Here is a 22,812-nt window from a genome sequence, read left to right as displayed (position 1 = left end):
GGTTTTTACTCTGAGCCGAATAAAAGCTATAAAATGGCTTTCAGCAAAAGAGTGACTGGATCACTCTGCTGTTGTATTACAAATATATTGAAGGTAGTCAAGAGTGGAAAGAGGGAGACTAATTGGAAATCTATAGCTGCATTCCAGGCAAGAGATGATCATGGCTACAAATAAGGAAGTGAGTGGAGCTGGGCAAAAATGGGAACAAAGGAAGTCTTTTTCTGCTTCTGTTGCTGAAAAAGTGAGATATATAAAGCCTTGAGTGAAATGTCATTGGCTTTGCTCTTTCTCTTTGCTCCTTCCCACCTAATCTATCAGCAAATCTTATCAGTCTGCCTTCAAAATATACATTGAACTTTATATATATATATATATATATATATATATATATATATATATACACACATATATATATATATATATATATATATATATATATATATATATATATATATATATATATAACCTGAGGATGATTTTACCAATCAGAGTCAGCAGATAAGAAGAAGCCTATTTGTCTTCCCTGTAACACATCCCTAAATTAACTTTCTTGATTAATCTTCTCAATAACTTAATTCCTCGGATGTGGACACTGCAACTCAAGACGTTAAAAAGTCTCTTAGGCTCACATGGCCAGTAAATGTGTCACCAGTATCCAAAACTAATGTCTGTTTCAATTCAAAGCCTTTGTGTTGCCTTTAAGGATGAGAAAATAAGTAGAAGTATTTTGAGGTTGAAGAGTAACAAAACAAGGAACTCAGAGTGAATTCTCAGAGTCTTTGCAGTAAAGCATGAGCAGAAGGGTGTCAAATATGGAGAGTAGGAATAGAAATGGTCTTGAAAAGTATGGAAAATGTTTGGAATAGTCATTGTAGAGATTAAAATAAAGAACCAATACTACCAAATTAAAGGAGGCCGGGGAATCCGTGAAGGCTCGGTTGGTTCCATGAGCTACTAGGGCACAGGCACAGACTCAGTCAGCCAAGTGCCGTGACACGCTAGAGCAGTAACACATTGTCTATGTGTAGGCTCCTAGAGCGGGAGTGGGGATGTACACGGGAGGCACAGAGAACCATCAAGAATGTCAGGATGCCTTGGGCAAAAATTTTATCCTTTGAGTTTTCACGGAGTGAAAATTCACTTCCATTATTTTCATGACTTACTAGAAGCCATGAAGATTTGCCTGTTTTCTCAGATACTCAAGGAACCTGATTTCTCTTTTGTCTGTCAGTAGACATCCTTTGCTTTCTGTCAATTCCACTTCACCTAGATGATTATTATTTGTTATTCTCTCATCTCCATATATGTTTTCTTTTTTAGGAAGTTGACACTTACTTTACCCCATGGCTTGCTTACTGTTTCAGTCATGCCTCTAACATTGCACTTTCTGCACTGAATTTTAATGATCATGTTCAATGTCTGTGTTTCTCTTTAAGCTAAGAGGTCCTTAAGGGTAAGAACCATGTTTTAGTTATCTTTGTGTCTCCAATGTCTGACATAGTACATAGCACAGAGACCATCAATGACATATGTCTGTTATAGATGTCCTTATCTTATTCACACTTGCATTCCTCCATAGTGCCTTTGACCATGGCATTAATTGGTATATGTTTGAAAATATTTATAAAATCCCCAGGTAAATATATGCTCTCTATGTTGAATGCATTAATGAATTAGAATATCTATGGTGGAAATATATTTACCTTTTAAAACTAAAGAATTGCTGAACTTCATGTCAACTATATAAATGAGGAAACCTACGTGGCCCAATGCAGGTGATTTAAAAAACCCCTTCTATTTTCATCTATCCATTTATATGACAAGGTTTCCATAAAAAGAAACAAATATAGAAATCTAATCTTAAGGCTAAAAACAAACATGTTTGTTTTTTTAGCAATGCCACTCAATTTATTGAAATCCTCCCATGTTATATGTAGAAAATTACTGTGATCTATCAAAAACAAAATATTTTTAATGATCTAGCATTCGACAAATAAATTCTTTTTTTTTCACTTCTGTTATATTTTTACATGAAACCATATTACATAAAAGGATTGTAGCAACACCAATGTTTCCACTATCCCTTAGCTTGGTGCTTCAGAGAATATTTGCCTTCAGAGCCACATGTCAAAATTATTTAGCATGAATGAAAGAGATTCTCGTGTTTTATAAAGTAAGGGAAGGTTGATTGTATAAGGGATGGGGGAAATAAGAAACACCAGGGTCATGTTTTCAGTCAGATCATTTTTAGGAAAGATGACTTATAAGAATTAAGAATATGGAAATTTATTTCCTATCAAGCTACATGTATGTTTGCCCCTGAAAAGTCTTCTAATCCACCTTAGTATGACTACCCCACTTTGAAAGCTGCCCAAAGAAGGAACTACACAATACAACAACATCTAGTTGTCTAACTCATAGTTCTCTTTGTTTTCTTAATTTTTTGTACTTTTAAACTTGATGCACTTGTTATCTCTTATATTAAATTCTTAGTGTCTTTTTTTTTATTTCTGCTCTTCCCTTTTAAACCAGGAGAAAATAATTTATCAGTCACATTAACTCACTCAACAATTGCTCCTGTACAGAGCAGAACATCTCTCTCATTTGTCTATTTCACATTGAAACATCTTTTGGCCAGACCTGTGTTCTCATAAATTTTAAGAGCATATTAATTGCAGAAAGTTATCAAAGTAGTGAGGCAGACAAGAAATAGAGGAGACTTTACTACATTTTTAGTTTTAAATGGACTCTATATACATTTACACAATCATTTGCTCTCTTTGGCAGTATTTTCCTCTCTGAAAATTATGTATGCACTGAACCCCTGACATATAGTTTTAATGGGAAGACCCTTTAATATGACATCAACCAAACTCTGAAGCCTTAGTGCCACCCCTAAAAATCATACAAACTCAGAAACTTTCTCTGTTTCCTCTTGGACTCTTTTTTTAATGTGATGGTATGTTCATAATCATCATGACAAAGACTCTGAGAAACATTCTTCTAGTTTTGGTTTCTCCTTATGAAGACAGACAATCTCGTTAATTTTAGAAGTCTTATTGTCATGGATAGAGGTTTTCAATGGCAATATTCACTGTTATTTGAAATATACTTCAATTCATTAAAAATGTCTACTACAATAAAAAATACATAACAATAGTAAGTTCCATTTTCTGGAGCTCCGTTATAACATTGTTAAGCCATTTCAATAGTGCTATTTTGCTTTACAGGGATAAATAAGTCTGGTAAAAGTTTTAATATAATGAAACTTGTTGGATACCCCAATTACTTTATGATATTTTACTGCACTATTATTTGTACAACTGAATAGATATTTTAACTTACTCAGAATTAAAACTTACATCTCTATTGATAGTAGTCAGAATAGTTAAGGAGAGTGTCATGTACCCATACGTCTTGGTGGTCATTCTGTAATGTTGACTACCCTCTCCTTCCTAAAATATTATCTTCTCTTGGCTTTCATGGCACCACATTCTCTCAGTTTTCTTCTCCTCTCTCTGCCTGCTCCAACAAACTCTTATGTAGGCTATCCTCCTCTCCCTGCTTAATAAGTGTTTCTCAAAGTGTAGGCAGAATGGCTATAAATCTTCTTAAATAAAATAAAACCTTAGTGGCAATAAATAGCTTTATAGTTTTTCTGGCTAAAAATCATACATTTGTCAGTTAGCTTTTTTAAGCCTGAATTTTTAGTTTGTGAAAGGACCCTGCTGAACTTTAAGTTATCATACAACTTGTATGTGAATGAAATGCATACTCTTATATGTGAATGAAAACAATTAAATAGGCATTTATGAAGAACTACATACTATTGCTTGTGTGGTTGTTATATAATAAATTCCTAAAATGTTAAAATGATATTATAATTGGAAGTGTTTTTTCCATTAATATACTTGTCTTCTGCGTTTCATAGGTGAGGAGGCAAGTCTCAAAAATTGAACTAACTGGAGCAAACACACAAATCAAATTAAAAATAGCACCAACATTAGACTAATTCTAATGCTTTTATTGATAATGTGCATTTAGCAAGTGGAGTTTGTTAGCATGATATCTCTTAAAGATTTTATCCACTATCTCTATAGAATAAATTTGTATAATGCCTTTTTCTTTTCTTTACCTTTATTTTGACATAATTGCTGATTTGGGTTTAGATCTGGGAGAACCCCTCAGAAATACAAAGGCTTGTGGTTTTATAGTAAAAGAATGTAAGATAAATTGTCATTATTTTATTGAAAGGGATGAGGATTGATCATTCCCTTTTTTACTAAAAATACTGTTAATAATATTTTTAATATAATTCCATATGAAGTTTGTTGATTAAATAAATCAAATGCAGTAAAGTTTTATAGGATATAAAAAACAGCTTTGTTGTTTTTCCTGCCATTACTTTAAATCCTTTTAATTTTTTCTCTTTTCTGTATCTTGGAAATAACTTAGTCAGATCCTTTGTTTTTCTGAATAACTTAATCATTTCAGAAATAATTCCACTTCTGGCAATTATGGAATAGTTTTTATTGGATTAACCCAATGAAGAATAACAATTATAAATTCTGGATCAATTTTTTTTAATTAAAAGATCTGGAGATTAACCAAACACAGGCAGAAACTATAGTGCATTCAACCCTTGAAAAATGGTAACTGCATGGAGTGAGACCCAATTTTATATGGCTTATTCATTGAAGACCCACCTCAGTTTAGGTGACCAGGGGTAGCTTGAGCTCAAGCAGAATGCCAGAATCTTATTAGATTACTATGCTAGAGGATGTAGTTTGAGGCAGCCAGGGTGGACAAATATCAAAAGGAGAATCACAGAAAGGAAGGAGACATGAAGGAATGAGCCCCCAAATCTGTGTATAAGCTACCCTCATTTCATTGCCTGGCTTCTAAACTGCAAATGTATAAGGAGGACTCAAAAAAAAAAAATCAACAGATAGCTCATCCATAAGGCTGAAAGAGCTGAACAAAAGATTACAATTGCTGTCTATGACAGGGGAGATAGAGACTGAATTTTTAGTCCCTCTAGATCAGAAGGGCTTAGTGAGAATAACAGCTTTTCCACAGAAACTCCAGAAGGCTATGTTTAGGAATAAAGGGATTGTCAACACCCAGAGATTTACCCTAGGAACTAAGGTAAAATTAAAGAAAACCTGCCTTAACAATGTGTAAAATGAAACCTCCACAAGTTCAGGGGAAACAGTAATTTAACAGCCTGCTGAAACAAAAATCAATCCTTCTGAAATTATACAATTTCAGAGATATAATATCAAATCTCAGCAATGCATCAACCGCAATGTTCAGTTCCAATCAAATGTGAAGAAACAGGAAGGTGAAGAACTATGAAAATGTAATCTATGGTTCAAAAAAGCAATCAATATAAATTCATCCTGAGATGGCAGAGATGTTGAAATTGTAGCAAACAAGAACTTTAAGCAGTTGTTATAAATATGATAAAGGACTTATAAGAAAAGATGGTCAAAATGACTACAAAGATGGGGAATCTTAACACAGAAATGGAAACTATTTTTAAAAAATTGAAATTCTAGAACTGAAAAATAACCTATCTAGAATAAAAATGTTACTGAATGGACTTAACAGAAAATTCGAGATGGCAAAGAAAAAAAATCAATAAACCTGAAAGCAGATCAAGACAAATTATCTAGGGGCAGCTGGTTGGTGAGAGAGCAGTGCTCTTAATAACAAGGTTGCCAGTTCGATCCCTACATGGGCCACTGTGAGCTGTGCCCTCTGCAACTAGATTGAAACAACTACGTGACTTAGAACTGATGGGTCCTGGAAAAACACAGTTAATTAAACAAAAGTTTAAATAAAAAGATACATTATCCAGTTAAAGGTGAGACAGTAAAAAAAAATAATAATAATAAAATAAACAAGACCTCAATGACCTAGAGACATTAAGAGGTCTAAAAAAATTAAAAAAAAAGAAGAGGTCTAACTTAATGTGCTGAGTCTCAACTAGAGAGGAGAAGGGTAGAGGGTAGAAAAAATATTTGTTGAAATAATTGTTGACATTTATTAAATTTTATGAAACATCCCAGAATTTCAGTGAACCCCTGGCAGGATTAATACAAAGAAAAACACATTTAAGTACATCAAATTTAAACATCAAAAAATGAAAAGAGAATTGTAAAACTTAAGGAAAAGCAACAAAGGTACAAATAATGGCCACTTCTCATCAGAAACATTATTTGGCAAAAGACAACAGAATGGCATCTTTAAAGTGATGAATAATAAAAAAGAAATAAATTATGTGTGGTGATGGATATTCACTAGACTCATTGTGGTGATCATTTTCCCATATTACATATATCAAATCATTATGTTATATATCTGAAACTAATAAAAGGCTATGTCAATTATATCTGAATCTTAAAAAAAAATGCATGAAAAGTTTTTGAATGATAAAATTATGTTAATTTTTGAAATAAAATGTTGCTCTTGCTTTAAAATTACCAGACTTGACTTTAGGAATAATAATTTTATCCACAATTTTCCCCCTACACAAATTTCGAAAGTATGAAGAAAAGCATATTTTGATTATAAAAGTATATGTTGACTGTCTTCTGAGATGCTCAGTGTTCTTATTAAACGTTAATCAAAACCAGTAATGTCTAATGTCCTTATTAAAAAACACAAAGACAAAAAGTATCCAGAAAAAAAACAAAAACCAAAACCTGTCATCTCAGAGTGTGATATATACTATTAATATTACACAAATGTGAAGGTCCACAAAGATATTTTAAGTAAACAAAAGTTGAAGAGTATATGCCACTTGTAGAACTGTACTGCAAGACATTCTAAAGGAAGTTCTTCAGGTTGAAGTAGTACGTAGAAAGGAATAAAGTGTCCCAGAAGTAGCAAATAAGTGGTAAATACCAGAAACGGTCTTTTTTCCACTTTATATGTTTGAAAGACAATGGATTGTTTCAATAAAAAACTGTGACATTTTACTGTGGAGTTCATAATACAAATATATGACCACAATAGCATAAAAGATAAGGAGGGTGTAAATTGAATTGCATTGCTATAAGTTATTACTTTTTTAAATGTGAAGTGGTATAATATTAATCTAGATAGAATGTGACAAGAATGCATACTATAATCTCTGGATTAACCAAAGGCAAATAAATTTACAAAGAAACACAGCTAAAAGGCCAAAGGAGGATATAAAATTAAACATTAAAAACATTCAGTTATCCCAAAGGAAGGCAGGAAAAGATAGAACCAAGGGAAAAAATGGGACACAGATAAATCAAATAGTAAATGATGGACCTAAACCTGGCTATTCAACAATTCATTAGGGAGACATAATAGTTAAAAATGTGTATGCACCTAATAAAAGAGCTTCAGGAAAATGAAGCAAACCTGACTTAAATAGAGATTAAGAAATAGAGAAGGATAAATTCCTCTCCCAGAATTGAAAGACGAAGGAGAAAATATAAGTAAGTATAAATTTATATCCTAAAAGTTAATGATTAGTTCCAAAGTGATCAGGATTTTATTTATGTATTTATGTATTTATTACAAATAACATTGCATTTTTCAAAAGAAAACATGACTTGGATTGTGTTTGCAAATTGCATTCTGACTTCATCATGTACGATGTATTGACAGAGTATTTCTAGTGTAAGTTTGGCAAAGGTAAGTTCTTGTTCTAGATCATTTTCTATCAGAGGAAATATTCAAAAATCTAGTTTTATTTTTACACTAACATTTCCACAAAGTTCATAAAATAAGAATTTTGCATTCAACACCACCACCTAATGCTTTGCCTTGTGTTTATTTCATATAAAATTAGCTTCCAGGGCCTACACTTAACCTTTAGATACATAATGAATACATACATACATACATACATACATACATACATACATACAAACATACATACATAAATACTTACCTTAAAGACCAGTTCTCCTACCAAGCCATTCCACGTCCCATCTTCTTGTGGGCTTCCATACTTATGATCCGGTGCAACATAAATTTCATAGTTAAAACCCAGATAGTTAGATAAGGCATCCAAGACATCGATGGAGAAGCCCTGGTATTTCTTCGGCTTACCCAAGACATTTTCCGAGACCATTACAAAAGGTTCTTCCTACAGGGTAATAAGAGAAATCCTTGATGTCAATTTATATTGCTCCTTAAAAGTAAAGGTTAATTCTTCAAAGAGTTTTGCTTATAGTCTAAAAATCTGCTTTTGGACTTTGAGAGAACTTAGAAATATAACTTACGCATTATTAATGTATTATATTATCAAACAATGTTTAATCAGCCAATTTCTTGTCATCTGTCATTTAATTACAGTCAGGCACCTCTTAATGATGGGTATTTGTTCTGAGAAATTCGTCACTGGGCAATTTCCTCCTCCTGCAAACATCACAGAGTGCACTTGCACAAACCTAGATGGTGCAGCCTACTATTCACCAAAGCTATATGATATAGCCTATTGCTCCGAGGCTACAAGCCTTACTGTACAAAAGCTTGTTACTGTACAAAACAACATGAGAGTAAATCAAGCACCAGAATATCTGATACAGTCAACAGACTTGGTAAACACGTGATATATGAGGCCGCTGCCCATGTAACGCAGCCTAGTGTTTTACAGCAAACTTTTTTCTATAAATAGAAAGAATAGACTCTAAAATAATGAAAAGTATAGTATAGTAAACACATAAGCCAGTAACATAGTCATTTATTATCGGAATCAAGTATTATGTATAGTATGTAATTGAAGGTGCTATACTTTTATACAACTGGCGGTGCAGTGGGTTTGTTTACATCAGCATCACCACAGACATGTGAGTAATTCCTTGCACGAGTACATTTTCCATGGCTATGATGTCACTAAGCAACAGAAAATGTTCAGCTACATTATAATTTTATGGGACAACTGTTGTATCACACGTCGTTATACAGCATGTGACTGTACTACCATATCAGAAATTAGATGAAAAGTGACTATAAAATTTCAGGGACTAGGATTCATTTTCCTTGTCATCAGGAGCAATCTAAGATTCATCAATAATAAAATCATATTAAAGAAATCATTAATGTATTGTAACTTTCCTCAGGCATTTATTGTCTATATATGTCAAAAATATTTAAAATAATATTTTAACAGATTTAATCTACATAATATTTTTGGTAAAGATCAAAAAATTCTAAGGACATGTAATTTAGCTAAAATTTATAACATCACATTTCCTGGCAGTAATTTTGAAATTTGAATATAAACACACATTTCATTGCAAAAAATAGCTTCTTTACAAGTGCTATGAGAAATTCACTCATTGTTTTGGCAAATTGTGTAATTTAATAAATTCAGCAAATTGGTTTCTGCTTTCACCTCTTTTATCTTCTTACATTTTTGTCCTCTTACAATAAACAAATAGGCCCTTACACTTTTCAGAACACCTGGTGTTAGAAAAGCCCAATCATTTGAAACATGCTGGCAGACTACAAAATACTAGATAACCTAGTCCTGAATTTCCTAAAATTGTTTAGAAATCTTTCAGCAACAGTAATATTTACAGATAACCATTCACAGTGTATATAGTCTATCCAGCTCTCTGAGCAGGTCAAAATCTATCTTGGGTCTAAGCCAGAATACCCAAAGCTTTTATCCTTGGATCATTTTTTTTAGGGACTCAAAATAGACTCCATTGAGTTGTAAAATAATCCCTCACTTTTGGCTTTTACTCAAACATTATGCAAACACCTTATAAAAATCATTGGATTTATCTTAGGAATATTGTCCACCATAACATTCAGTTTTCCCCTAAAAGTGACCATGAGATAAATTTTTGAATTATTCAGAGCCAAGAGAGCTTCATTTTGCTTTAGTAATGCCTTTTTAAAAAAATAAAAATAATGTAACTCATTATGTAGGTATCCTTTTTCACTTCGGATACCCAGAAGGTTAGTTCTAAGTGCTCATTTACAATTATGTTGATACTGTAATATTTATAATATTTTAAAAATCTTGGTTTCCCAAACTATTGATGTTTTTTCTCTTTTATAAAACTAGGTCTTATTTAACTGTTTATATATCTTTGTGTAAACTAAATCAGTAAATGAATAGTTAAAGAAAATAACTGCTATTTGTTCTCACTGGCTGTTGTCCTCTTCTTCACTAAGTGTGTGTGTGTGTATTTAATTTTAGCGCTACAGAGAATAAAGACAATCCACAGTTTCCTTTTGGGTAAGGAAAGACCAGGTGACTAATTCTGGCCAATTTTATACAACCAGGGTACTTTGTGCAACTGTTCTTATCTCTTTTCTACCTCTTTCCAGCTGGAATAAACACTTACTGGCTGGAGCTCGGGTATAAGCTCTGGTAACTTAGACCACATACAATATAGGAACAAGACAGAAATCTGTCCTTGAGAGTTAAAATGCTATACCAGACTGAGTTACTCCCTAGGATTCTAGAAAGTAAGAAAAATTTTAAAAATTTTGTTGTTGTTGTTAAGCTCTTGATTTTTTTCCTGTTATAGTAGTATTTCTTGTTATAGTAGTATTTGACGGTAATGAATACTGATAAATAAAGCAATAGATGAGACGTTTTGAGAATGAATAAAAATATCTAATAATACTGACTTCTTTAAACCATATCAAATGAGTGAAAAGTAAATATTTAATCAATCCTTTAATATTAAGTATATAATACAGAACATCTTGATGATTCCAAATATTTGCATTTTTAAGTGCATAATAAACTTTCAGATAATAAGTAGGTTGTGTTACTAGTCATTTGGTTGTTTGAACAAAATTTGACCCAGTCAATGACTATGTATTGCTCTAAATACTCTAAAGTAGGTCATGAAGTCATTAGAATCAGAATGGATTCATGAAATTTCAAAATAGAGATCATATTCAGAGAGCATGTAAATATACTCAGGAAATTCTAGAATTAGTGGACATTGATTGTTTACATTATATTGTAAATTCTGGCAATAGAGTGTACTTATTTCTTTATACACATTTCATTCCTTTATAGATTTTGAATTTCTCTCCATTGACAAACCAATGGACAGATGATTCATGAAAGATCTTATTTGAATGGCTTCTCTGTCCATAATTTTGGACCATATATATTCTCTATTTATCCATGGACTTCAAAATCTAGCAAAGCTCTTAAGTTTAGTAGCAATTTAATCACCAGGAAGTTGAATACCACTCTATAGGGTGACACTTAAACAAATACATGAAAGGCTTTATCCCGTGGCTAATTCCTACTTATATGTCTGGTCCTAGCTTAGAAAAAAATCTCTTAGAAAAAACCTCTAACACAAATATAAATTAGATCTCCCTGTTATATTCTCTTGGAGCTCATAGGAATTGCTCCTTATTGCATTAAAAACAATTTGTAGTTATATACTTATTTGTTTAAATATTTAATATTTGTCTCTCCCGAAAGTCTTGCTTCATGACGTCGAGAACAGTTTGATTTGGTTTGACATAGGGCCTGAAACAGGGTATACATTTAAAAAAAAAAAAGTTGAAAAAAGACATGAATAAAATCGTTCAAGATCCTGAAAAAACAAAGCAAAACAAAACAAAAACCCCAAGAATAGTAACTAACTGTATTGTAGAGCTAAATGATTTATGTGACAAAATAATAATATATGCTTTGATATAAAATATTAATGATTCTTTTTTTGTTTTTCTTGATCTCTTTAGAATAATTATTTAATATACTAAATCATGTTGCATTTTAATGTGCTAAATTTCTCTCTAGAAATTATTTTTAATTCCAATTTATAAGTAAATCCCTAGGCAAATGAATCCCTTTCAGAGGTCTGTTGTCAAAATCTGGTCTCAGAAATATCAACTAGAATTGATTAAAGGTACAGAATAGGAACGGTTATACTAAGCACTTTTTAAAAGAGTTAATTATTTATTGATGAACATGCTTTTAAAATTTTATGCCCTAAATAAACTTTATTACATCCTATCACTTCTCTTCCAGATCAATGCATTTAAGATCTGTTTTTAAGCTCTATTATAGATTTGGATCACTATTCATAAATCCTACCTCAGACCAGTTGTGTTTTATGAGGACAATCAGCTAATCCACTGAAAAGGCAAACGTAGCAATTGAAATTAGATTGAAGCTCTGGGAAGACACTTGTTTTTTTTCTATGGCAATACTGAACTTGGTTTCATCACTTTTACCTATGCACCTATTTCCAAAATTTATTCACTCATTAACAATAGTTGAGAAGCACTGCAAGTTACTATAATCAATACAGTGAGAAATATAGTGAAAAAACGATGGGTGCCACTTTCAATCTAATTATAACCTAGTATTGGGAAAAGTCATGCACCCCAAAAATACAAAGCAAAACAAAAGTAGTACATATCATAATTGGTACATAAAAACACCAGAGAATGGGGAAGCCGGATGGCTCATTTGGTTAGGGCACAAGCTCTAAACAACAGGGTTGCTGGTTCAATTTCCGCATGGGATGGTGGGCTGCATCCATTGCAACTGAAGATTGAAAACAGCAACTGGACTTGGAGCTAAGCTGCGCCCTCCACAATTAGATTGAAAGGAAATGACTTGGAGCTGATGGGCCCTGGAGAAACACATTGTTCCCCAATATTCCCCAATAAAAAAAAATTAAAAAACAAAACAAAACAAAAAAAAACAGAGAAATACAATGGAGTCTTAAAAAAAAGAAGAAGAAAAAGAAAAACACCATTTTGGAGAGTACCAACTATATATTATTTTAACAGACAAGAAAAATTAAGAATAGAAGTTTTAACTCAAGTTCACTCAATAAGTTACAGAACAGAAAGGCATCAGAATTCGTTTTCTTTTTGTTTTGTTTTTGTTGTTTTTTTGTTTTTGTTTTTTATTAGTTTCAGGTACACAAAACAATAGTTAAACATTTATCATTTATATCCCTCACACGCCCCTCCCCCCATCCACTACCCCTCTGACATCACACACAGCCATTACATTTCCACTGTCTCTATTCCTAATGCTGTACTCCGCTTCTTGTAAATATATACATATATTTACAAGAAATATATGCCAATATATATATATATATATATATTTTTTTTTTTTGACATTCAGTATTGTTCAGCTTCAGCTTCAGGTGTACAGTGCAGTGATCAGGCATCTACATCATCACTGAGGTGGTCTCCCTAATGAGACAAATGTCCATCGAATACCCTACAAATCTTTACAACGTTATTAATTGCATTCCCCAAACTGACTTTCATAATTCATTTTCAACTTTATCTCTTTGAACCTCAAATATTTCAACCTATAAATTAAAATTTAGGATGACATATTTGTCTCGAGTTTTTATGCAATTTAAGGTGGTGTGAGACTGGTAGAGACTCCAGATGTGTGACAGGAAAATAAAACAGAATCCTCTCTGGTAGAAAGTATTTTCATTTTAGATCTTATGTTATTCTTTCAAATAATTGTTTGAATGCAATGTCCAAAGCAAAAGTCAAAGATATCATGTAAAAGGAAATGATATTTCATAAATTGAACAAGCAGAAATAATATGTGACAGAAATAGATTTTCAAGAACTCAGATACTCATTAACTAATTACAATTTTACATGCATTATAATTATAAACATTACGTTTACCATGTTTAAAAGGTATTTTTTTTAAATTGGCCGCAAATTGGAAACTATAGAAAGTGTCATTGCAGAATTTAAAAGGAACTAAACAGAAATGTCATAATTAGAAAAGACAATGATCAAAGTTAACTTAATGACTGAGTTTACCAGCAGGTTAGAAACAGTTGGAGAAAGAATTAGTGACCGGTTATAGATCAGAGTTAATACCCAGTGTGAAAGGAATAACCTAATAGAAAATCCCAAAGAAAGAGTAAAGAGATGAGAAGCAGAAAGAGAGGTCATCTGATAATCCCAAATATCATTCAGGATACGAAGAAACAGGAGCTATCATTCACTCTTGCTGAATGTTTAAATTGGTACAACCACTTAGAAAAACATTTTGACATATCTAATAGAGACTGAAGATATTTATATGCAAGTTAATTTTTTCTGTTTTTGAGTGTTACATAAACATGTATCTAGTATGAAGATATGCAGTTATGTCTTAGCAATTTCATTCTTTGCTTATGAACATTAGAGAATCTTGGGCACCAAAATATATGCCCAAGAATATTTATAGCAGCATTGTTTAAAATAGCCAAAATCTGGAGATAATCTGAATATCCAAATGTTTATCAACACGGAATAGATAATTATAACATGGTATATTGATGCAATGTAATACTGAACAGCTTAAAATTTAAGAAACTAGAGCTATACACAACAACATGGATGAACTTTTAAAAGAATAATGGTGAGTAAAAAATATATTCAAAGAAAACAGTTTCATTTCATTATTGTAACATTCAAAAACAGGTCAAATTAACTATGTATTGAAGGATTCACACTCATGTAGGGACACTGTAAAGAAAATCTAGGGAGTGATCATCTGTGGGTGGTTAGCTCTGGGATGCTGGGGAGGGTGTGGTTAGAAACACGCACAAGGAAAGATGTCTCCTGTGGTAATGGGGATATTCTAGTTTTCGCTCTGGGCAGTGATTACCTGGATGTTACTTTATTATTCATTAATTGATGGTTTAAATTTTTTTCTCTCTGTATGGGTGTTACATTACAATATAAATAACAACAAAAAAAGAAGTATGTTAAGTGGGGCCTGATAATGAAGGGCATTGAAGCCATATTAAGGCTTCTGTCTTATTTGGCAGGGAACTGGAGCTTTATGGCAGGGAAATAGCTTAATTAGAAAGTACTTCTGAGAGCAGAATGTAGAATGAATTGCAGAAAGGAGAACTGGGGCTAGTTTGCAACAGCGCAGATGACAGGTGATTATGGCCGGTGCCTATTTAACATATATTTTAAAAGTGTGTGTAGATGACTTTGAGTCTTCTATTATAGGGACAGAGAGCGAAAAAGGAAATAATAAAACTCTGCCTTTAAAATTCATTTTCCAGCAATTAGTTTCAAGGAATATTAATAGTACTGAGTCTGAGCTGGTGATAACCTGTCTGCCTATTAAATGAAAACAAATTGCAGATTTCGATTTGCTCATCCCTTGGATGACAGACTCTCTAAGCACAATCCTCAGCAACTGGAATAAATGAAGCTTTCACAGAATGCCTGTAGTTTATCAATCTAAGTGCATTAGCGTGAGGCTCCATAGACCTGCTTGTAGAAAAGAGTGTTTCAGTGGTTGATAATTTTCATATTATCAAGGATTTATTCACATCACTTGTTGTGTTATTAGATAATAACCTCATAATTCTAAATTTGTATTCAGTCATTTAAAAAATCTAATGTTAATTGCATAGTTGATTTACAATTCTGTTTGCAACTTTCAGATTTTGTAGTTAATTCCCATATTTTAATAACTAGGCAGTATTGTTTGCTAGTCTTAGTGCTTGAAAAAAAGCATCTGAAGTCTTTGATAGGAACAAGGGACAAGCTCTCCTGCCAAGGCTTTACTGAGAGCTATTAAGAGGTTTTAATATACATGGCTTCACAGAACACCAGGATAGCTAAAACTACCAGGAATGAGTCACTGGAAATTCCTTATGGCTGCTCACAGCTGCTACTCAAAGACAATAAAAGAGAGTGAGAATATTTCTTAATGACCTGTTTAAAAAAATTTTCCCCATAAAACATGTTCCTGACTGAAGTAAACAAGCATTGTCTTTATGCACAATGTGAGCTTATATTTTCCTTAGGAAGGACACATTCAACTTTGATATACGTAGAATTAATGATCACCATTCTATAAGAAAGCCTCATTACTTTTTACAGACCATATATAAATAGAAACTTCTACATGTTAAAAAGCAAAAGGTATGAATTTGTTTTTAAGAAAATATCAAGACACCAGAATAGGAAAACAAACATGAGGATATCTGGAGAGGAAAAAAGAATTCTAGGTGTTGTAAAGGAAAATAATATATCAGTTCTATGGAGAGAAGAAACGCAATTCACAGGGATGAATGATGAATTCACAGGATGAAACGCAATGAAAACACTTTTCAAAGAGCTTTTGAAGAAGGATTTTTATAGAGGAGCAAGTGTTTAGACAGCATTAGCCCTAAACTTATTTTTTTTAATGTTTGCTTGCATATTTTTATCAATGTGATTCAAATTACCAATGCAAGAAGTAAATAAAGACATTTCAATTTTCTATAACCATGTCTTACATAGTATTTCTGATTCCAACATTGTAAGCAATTATTTTAGTAAAAATACTTTAAATTGAACATAAAATTATTGCTTCTAGTATACAAGGTAATTCATTTTAAAAATAAAATGTCTGATTTTTATATTGTTTTCAAATCATGAAATGATCACACTTTAGTGACTTAGAGGCTAAATGGAGAGTTGCAAAACAAAAAAAAAAGATGTTCATTTTGTTTTCATGTCAATCTGAAAGAAATATAGGATGCTGCAACTTGGAATACAAGGTTACCAAGGACGTTAGACAGTCACAACAATCCTAAGTATACTAGTTCTCATTTATTGTTTTTTTCTAGCATGCATTTAAAAACACATTTTAGGAGGCTAAGATTTTAAGGACCACATGATTACATATGTAAACAGAAATACCAGATCTCAGTTTGCTTTCTGAATAAGAGTACTGGATAATATTATTTTGCTAAACTTATTCAAATATTCATTATTTTGCTAAATTTAACACTTACGTGAATCTTACAAGTGCATCGCCATGTGTTAAGAGTCAATTTTATTCCACAAGTATTATTAAAAGTTTAATAGGCACAGATTGCTTTGTAAAGGCAGTTATCTCAAGAAAAACTATTAAGAATATGTTTTAAGACACAGCATATTGCAGCTGTAACAGGCTATGTTGGCTATACCAAATGTCAGAAGTCTACAAAATATTTAACTGAAGAACTTGGTAAATTTTTGACTTCAGAATAAAGATGATGTTCACATACTCTGGGTGATATAGTTGTATCCCTGTTACAATATTATCAAAAATATGTTAATGTTAACATGTTAATAAATGTCAGTGGAACCTTATAATAGGACTTACTCTCTGTCCGGATATGAAAACATTTAATAAATATAAACTGAGGCTAATTAAATATCAGACTATAGTGAAAAGCCATATAAAATTAAACTTGGAATATTTAGCCCTAGTGGTATTTTAATCTAAAATAATATTACATTACCTATAAGAAAACAACAGAACTTCAGATATTTATTCAGTCATTCAAAAGAATGATAATGCCAGGCACATGCTAAGAATACGACAGTGAACAAAACATAAAATAAACAGACATCTCTATCCTTCTAGACCTACATTCCAGAGGGAGTGATGATAATAATCAAAATAAATAATATATATGTTATACCAGATGATAGTAAGTACCATGGAGGAAAATTAAGCAAATAACGAGAAAAAAAATTGCACATGAGACAGAGTTGTACCTTCAATCAGGAAGAGCCTCTGTAGAAAAAGCATTCCAAACTGAAGAAAGAGTAAATGCAAATGTATGAGGCAGGAGTTTCTCTGACTTGTTTAAGAGACAGAAGGGACACTGATGTGGCAGAACTGAGGAGCTGGGCCAGACAGCAAATTTCTGAGAGGTAAAGAGTATATGTCGGATGGAGCTGAAACAGGTCCTTTAAGCCCCTGTACTGATCAGCTGTCACTTCCACTGAGACGGACAATCATATGTGCTCTGAGCAGAGGACGGATGTGATCGGATATGCTTCACGATTTACTAGACAATTGACAGTTACTATTGACAATAGACTGGACCGGGCAAAGACAGAAGCTAGGAGATCAGTTAGGAGTCCTTTGCAATAAACCAGAAGTGAGCTGACTTGGTAGAAAAATGGATTTCATGAGGAATAATTGAATTCTCAGTATTTTTGAAGATAGAAGCTGATGGGATCGGCTGGTATGTTGAATATGGGACTATAAATATATAGTGAGAAATGATGTAATGTTATGCTATACTTCCTGGAGATTCTCAGTGGAGGCATCGGTCTTCAGAAGAATATGAATTTCTGAGATTCTCCCTGATTGTTTTTTATTTGGATTATATATCATAATTCTATTAGAGGAACTACAACTTTCAATCAATACACTGAATTCTTCAAGGTGAATGTTCAATACAAAATCAAAGACAGAATTTTGTAAAAACCTAGAGCACTGAATACAAAGTTGATTAACATTCAAATTTAACAGAAGGAAGCACAAAAAATGTGCATTTTTCCTGAATATTTGTGACTCATGTAATCAGTTAAGAGAAATAATACTTATTAGAGGAAATAATCATTAAAATCATCATAATTTTTAAAGCTTATAGTTTAAAAGGACAGAGTTCAATAGGTGAATTATTTATTTTTTGCTCTCTTAACAACCTGTGGGACATACAAATTAAAATAAGTTATTTATTGCTCATGCGACTGTCAAGGATGAAAAAGAATGTTAATGTTTATTACCACGCATGTAAAGAAGTGGGCTTTCTTATATACTTACGTGAGTTAAATTTGGTACAGCTTTTCAAAAAAACAAAGTTTATAGTAGAAAAGCAAATACCTTCAAATTTTCATAATTTTTTTTCTGGTTATTTTACATCTAATTAAGCATTATAATTAGAAATGAACACATGCATGTATCTAAAAGAATGTTCATTGCAACTTCTCTGGTGAAAATTTGAAAACAAACTAACTGCTCAATAATTAAGTATTGATTTTATACAAGAATATGTATCTGTATTGTAGACTACTACACAGTACATTTGGTTGTCAACCTCAGTGTCTCAATGCCCTGGTACATGGTCATCTGTTCAAAATTAGACCTTAGATGTTTTTCAAACAAAGAATGACATTTCAAAGTTTGGGACTGGTTTATTTTTCTTTGTCTTCTAGAGAAATTAAAAATATCACTGTAAAATCATTACTTACATTTGCTTTCTGACATATTTCAGTAAATGAGAAATAAAAATGTTGAGTTTCATTTGGATGCTGGGAATAAATACAACCTTCAATAAATTAATAGAAGTTTGAGGTAATTGTAAAGATAATTCATTAACTACAAAAACAAACAAACAAACAAAAAGAACTATTATCTGCTATACAAAAAAACATTTATTTACATTAAAAATATTCATGTGTTTATTGCTAAATGGGAAGAAAATGTACAAAACTATCCGTGTGTGTGTGTGTGTGTGTGTGTGTGTGTGTGTGTGTGTGTGTGTGTCTGTCTTAGTCAGTATAAGCTGCTATAACAGATTACCAGATTGGGTGGCTTAAACAGCATTTTTTTTATAGTTCTGGAGTCTAGAAAGTCCAAGGTCAATGTGGTGGCAGATCCAGTGTCTGATGAGAGTTTGCTTCCTTTGTCTCACAAGGCAGAATGGAGAGATCATCTTTCTCATGTCTTTTCTTATAAGGGCACTAATCTCATTCATGAGGACTCCACCCTCATGACCTACTTATTCTCCAAGGTCCCACCTCCAAATACCATCACATTGGAGATTAAGCTTCACCATCTGAATTTGGGGGGGGCACAAATATTCAGTCTATAGCTGTATGCATGTTTAAAATTTGTGTATACATATATATATATATATATATATATATATATATATATATATATATACACATACATAAATAGCAGCAAACACATTCATGTAGGACTTACTGTATGCTGGGCACTTTCTGTATATATATATGCCCAATACTCCTATTAGTTTAGAACCATAATTATTTCCATTTTCATGAATAAGGTAACTTAGTTTTGTTTAGTTAGTGACACATACTGAAATATATTAGTCAGTTTTTAATGGAGGAATTAGGAATGATTTCATTGTTAATTTTTTGTTTTCCACATTTTCAAAGTTCTGTCATTGAATATTCTAATACTTATTTCAACTCTTAAATCAATGAGACCAAGCATTAGGGAGGAAGGAAATAAAAATTTGTTTATAATTTTTGAGAGAGTAAATGAAGTCAGGGTGAAGTTTTGGAAGAAGAAATGCCAATGAAGGAGGCAGCAGGAAGAGAAGGCAGAAAGGAATCAGGGGAAGACTGTAGGAGAATGCAAGAAAAAAACAAGATTTCAAGAGGAGCAAGTTGCTGGTGGATTCCCATGTGGGTGAGAAGTCCAGAGAGATTTCAATTGGAAAGCACTTAATTTCATTTGTCAAGTAGGAGATCATGAAGATCTTTTGAAAGGCAGTGCCTTTGGAGAGATCAAAATAGAAACCAACTGAAGGCAGTGGTTTAAGGATAAAAATAAATAATGAAGGGGAGAAAGAGCTGAAGTGTGAGACCACTTCATGACAAAGAATTAGTAGAATAAAGGGGATTCGGGGTCAAAGAATGTGTTTTATTCAGAGCACTTTTTTCAGGTTAAGGGAGGAAGCTAATGAAAAATAACAACAATAAAAATTTTATATTATGCCTGTCATCCTTATCACTTTAATTCATCACCGCATTTAGTTCTTGGAATACTCTGGTATTGTTATTGTCATTTTACAAATGAGAGAACTGAGATTTGGCGGTAAAAATAGATGAATACAAGATGCCTGCCTTACAAAATGGTGAGAAAGATTGCAATTTGGATCCAGTGTTGTCGGCTGCTAAAGCCTGCATTCTTAACCATTAATTCAGACTGCCTTCATCGACATTTGTGTAGGTATGTGTGTTTGGGGTTACTGGGGAGGAGGTATAGAAACTACAATGTAGATACAAGGGAAAGAACTTACACTACAGTCTTTTAACACACGGTGGTATAAAAATCAATCTCTTGCTTTCTCCATTCTATATTCCCCAACCTATGCTCTTTCCTAAAGCAGAGCTATTTATGTGTTCTTGTTCTTTTGCTAAGTCACATTTCAGTTTTAGTCAGCATACTGATGGGATCATAGTTTTGATATAAAAATTACTTTAAAGTAAAATCTGAAATCTTATCTGAACTTCTTTTATCTGACTAAAGCTGAGACTCCTGAAGATACAGCTCCCATTAACTCTACTCCTAAGGGCATTTACTGAAAACTCCAGGAAGGAGATGGGCTTCTCATTCACAGTAGCTTGCCTGCACACACGAGTGTGCGCACACACACACACACACACACACACACACACAGGACCCTTCCATACTTTGCTCCTGAAACAAGATCTAACCCTCCTCCTTTTGTTAACTGGGTTTACAAACCTTTACTTCTGGGCATTCAGCAAGTTCTTTATTAGAGTGATTTCCCTGCCCACATGTAAATAAACCTTGACTTTTCTCTTGTTAATCTGTCCATTGCCAGTTAATTCACAGGCCCCCAACCAATCAAACCTAAAAGAGAAGAGGAAAACTTTTCTATATAACAGTATCAAGACTTTTTCCTGAACAACTTTTTTTTTCTAAAAGAAGATCTGGAGAGAACAAGATACACAATAATTTCACTAACCCCACTCTATACCCTTTGTAGAAACTACACTCAATATTTCTGCTACTGACCTGCCTGATCTAAGGTTTTAAGAATAAGGTAACAGTTTTTTTTATTTCTAGTGACCTGAATGCTTTCTGAAGGCTATACCTTTTTCTTTTGATTTTATTATGAAGCACAGTGGGAAACTTAAAAGAAAAGATATCCTGCAGAGAGGGAGGAAGCATAAGGATAGAAAGCAGAAAGGTGCTGATATTTAAAAGCAAGAAACAAATCTGTGGGGATTTACAGAATGTAGAGAAGTCTGAACTTAAACCTCCAAAGACAATAGTCTGTTTCAAAAATTAATAAGTACATGAAAGATTACTAGAAATGTCATTAAAATTAATAATAAGGCACTTAAAAATGACTTCTGTGCCAGCTCTTATCAGGGCGGTAGATATGGACTACAGTGTTGAATTAATTATTGGGACACACATTAAGGAATTAGAGAGAGGGTCCCACAATTTACTAGAAAATGTAAAGCAGTATGAAACTTTTTTCCCATTGCTATTAATTTATTGCATAATAAATTGGAATGCTGATCCTAAACCCAGCCCTAACACTTACTACCCCTATGGGATCCTTCATAAGATGGAGAAAATGTCACTTAGGAAATGTCACAAAACAAAAACAAAACAACCAAAAAACAAAAACAAAAACAAAACATTGGTTCTACTTATTCTTGCATTCCTTAGCAGATACTACTCTAAGAGTGTTCCAAAATGTAACATTACTGTATATGTATTGAAATGCATCTTAGTTCTTGGTGCTGATGACCAAAGGCCATTCTTAAAATTTTGAAAGGACTCATAAAGCAAAGACGAGATATTTTTCAAACTCTTTGTTCTTGATGGGTGATCACTTTTTTATTCTCCTTGACTTTTAAAAAAGTAAAAGACCTTGCTTTCAAACGGTAATCGGTTGCTTCTTTATTCCCCAGTAGATTGCAGACCAGTCAACCTCAATACTTCATTTTCTTGAGTGCTTCATTGACCACGGTCTTAGAGATTACATTTGGCTCAAAACAACATAGTAGCTTGTTATTTTTAATTGAACTGCAGAGTACATTACCTTGCATAAGAATTAATGGAAAAAAATTAGTATGAGCATTTAATGTTTCCATTTCAAAAATCGTGCCACTAGCAATGGTTAAAAGAAAAATCAAACCGAAAAAAAAAAAACAAAACACAAAAACAACAACAAAAAACAACCCTTTAAACCTACCAAATAAAAAGACCTTAGAAAAATTGAAGTTCATTTCCTCATGCTAACTTCCTTCATCTAG

The 22,812-nt window shown here is 32.6% G+C and overlaps 1 protein-coding gene across 2 annotated transcripts in view; it reads right to left on the bottom strand.

Moving 5' to 3' along the window:
- Window positions 1-22,812, bottom strand: part of GRID2 (glutamate ionotropic receptor delta type subunit 2) — a 1,327,346-nt gene that overhangs the window by 321,629 nt on the left and 982,905 nt on the right. For both annotated transcript variants that reach the window (XM_081037560.1, XM_081037561.1), the window contains one exon: window positions 7,937-8,134. In XM_081037560.1, the coding sequence (XP_080893686.1) occupies window positions 7,937-8,134 (198 nt within the window). The remainder of the gene's footprint in view (window positions 1-7,936; window positions 8,135-22,812) is intronic.

This window comes from Rhinolophus hipposideros, assembly GCF_964194185.1.
Source record: "Rhinolophus hipposideros genome assembly, chromosome: 1".
Lineage (NCBI taxonomy): Eukaryota > Metazoa > Chordata > Mammalia > Chiroptera > Rhinolophidae > Rhinolophus > Rhinolophus hipposideros.
Note: the sequence above shows the minus strand (reverse complement) of the source record. Positions and strands in the feature narration are given on the sequence as shown.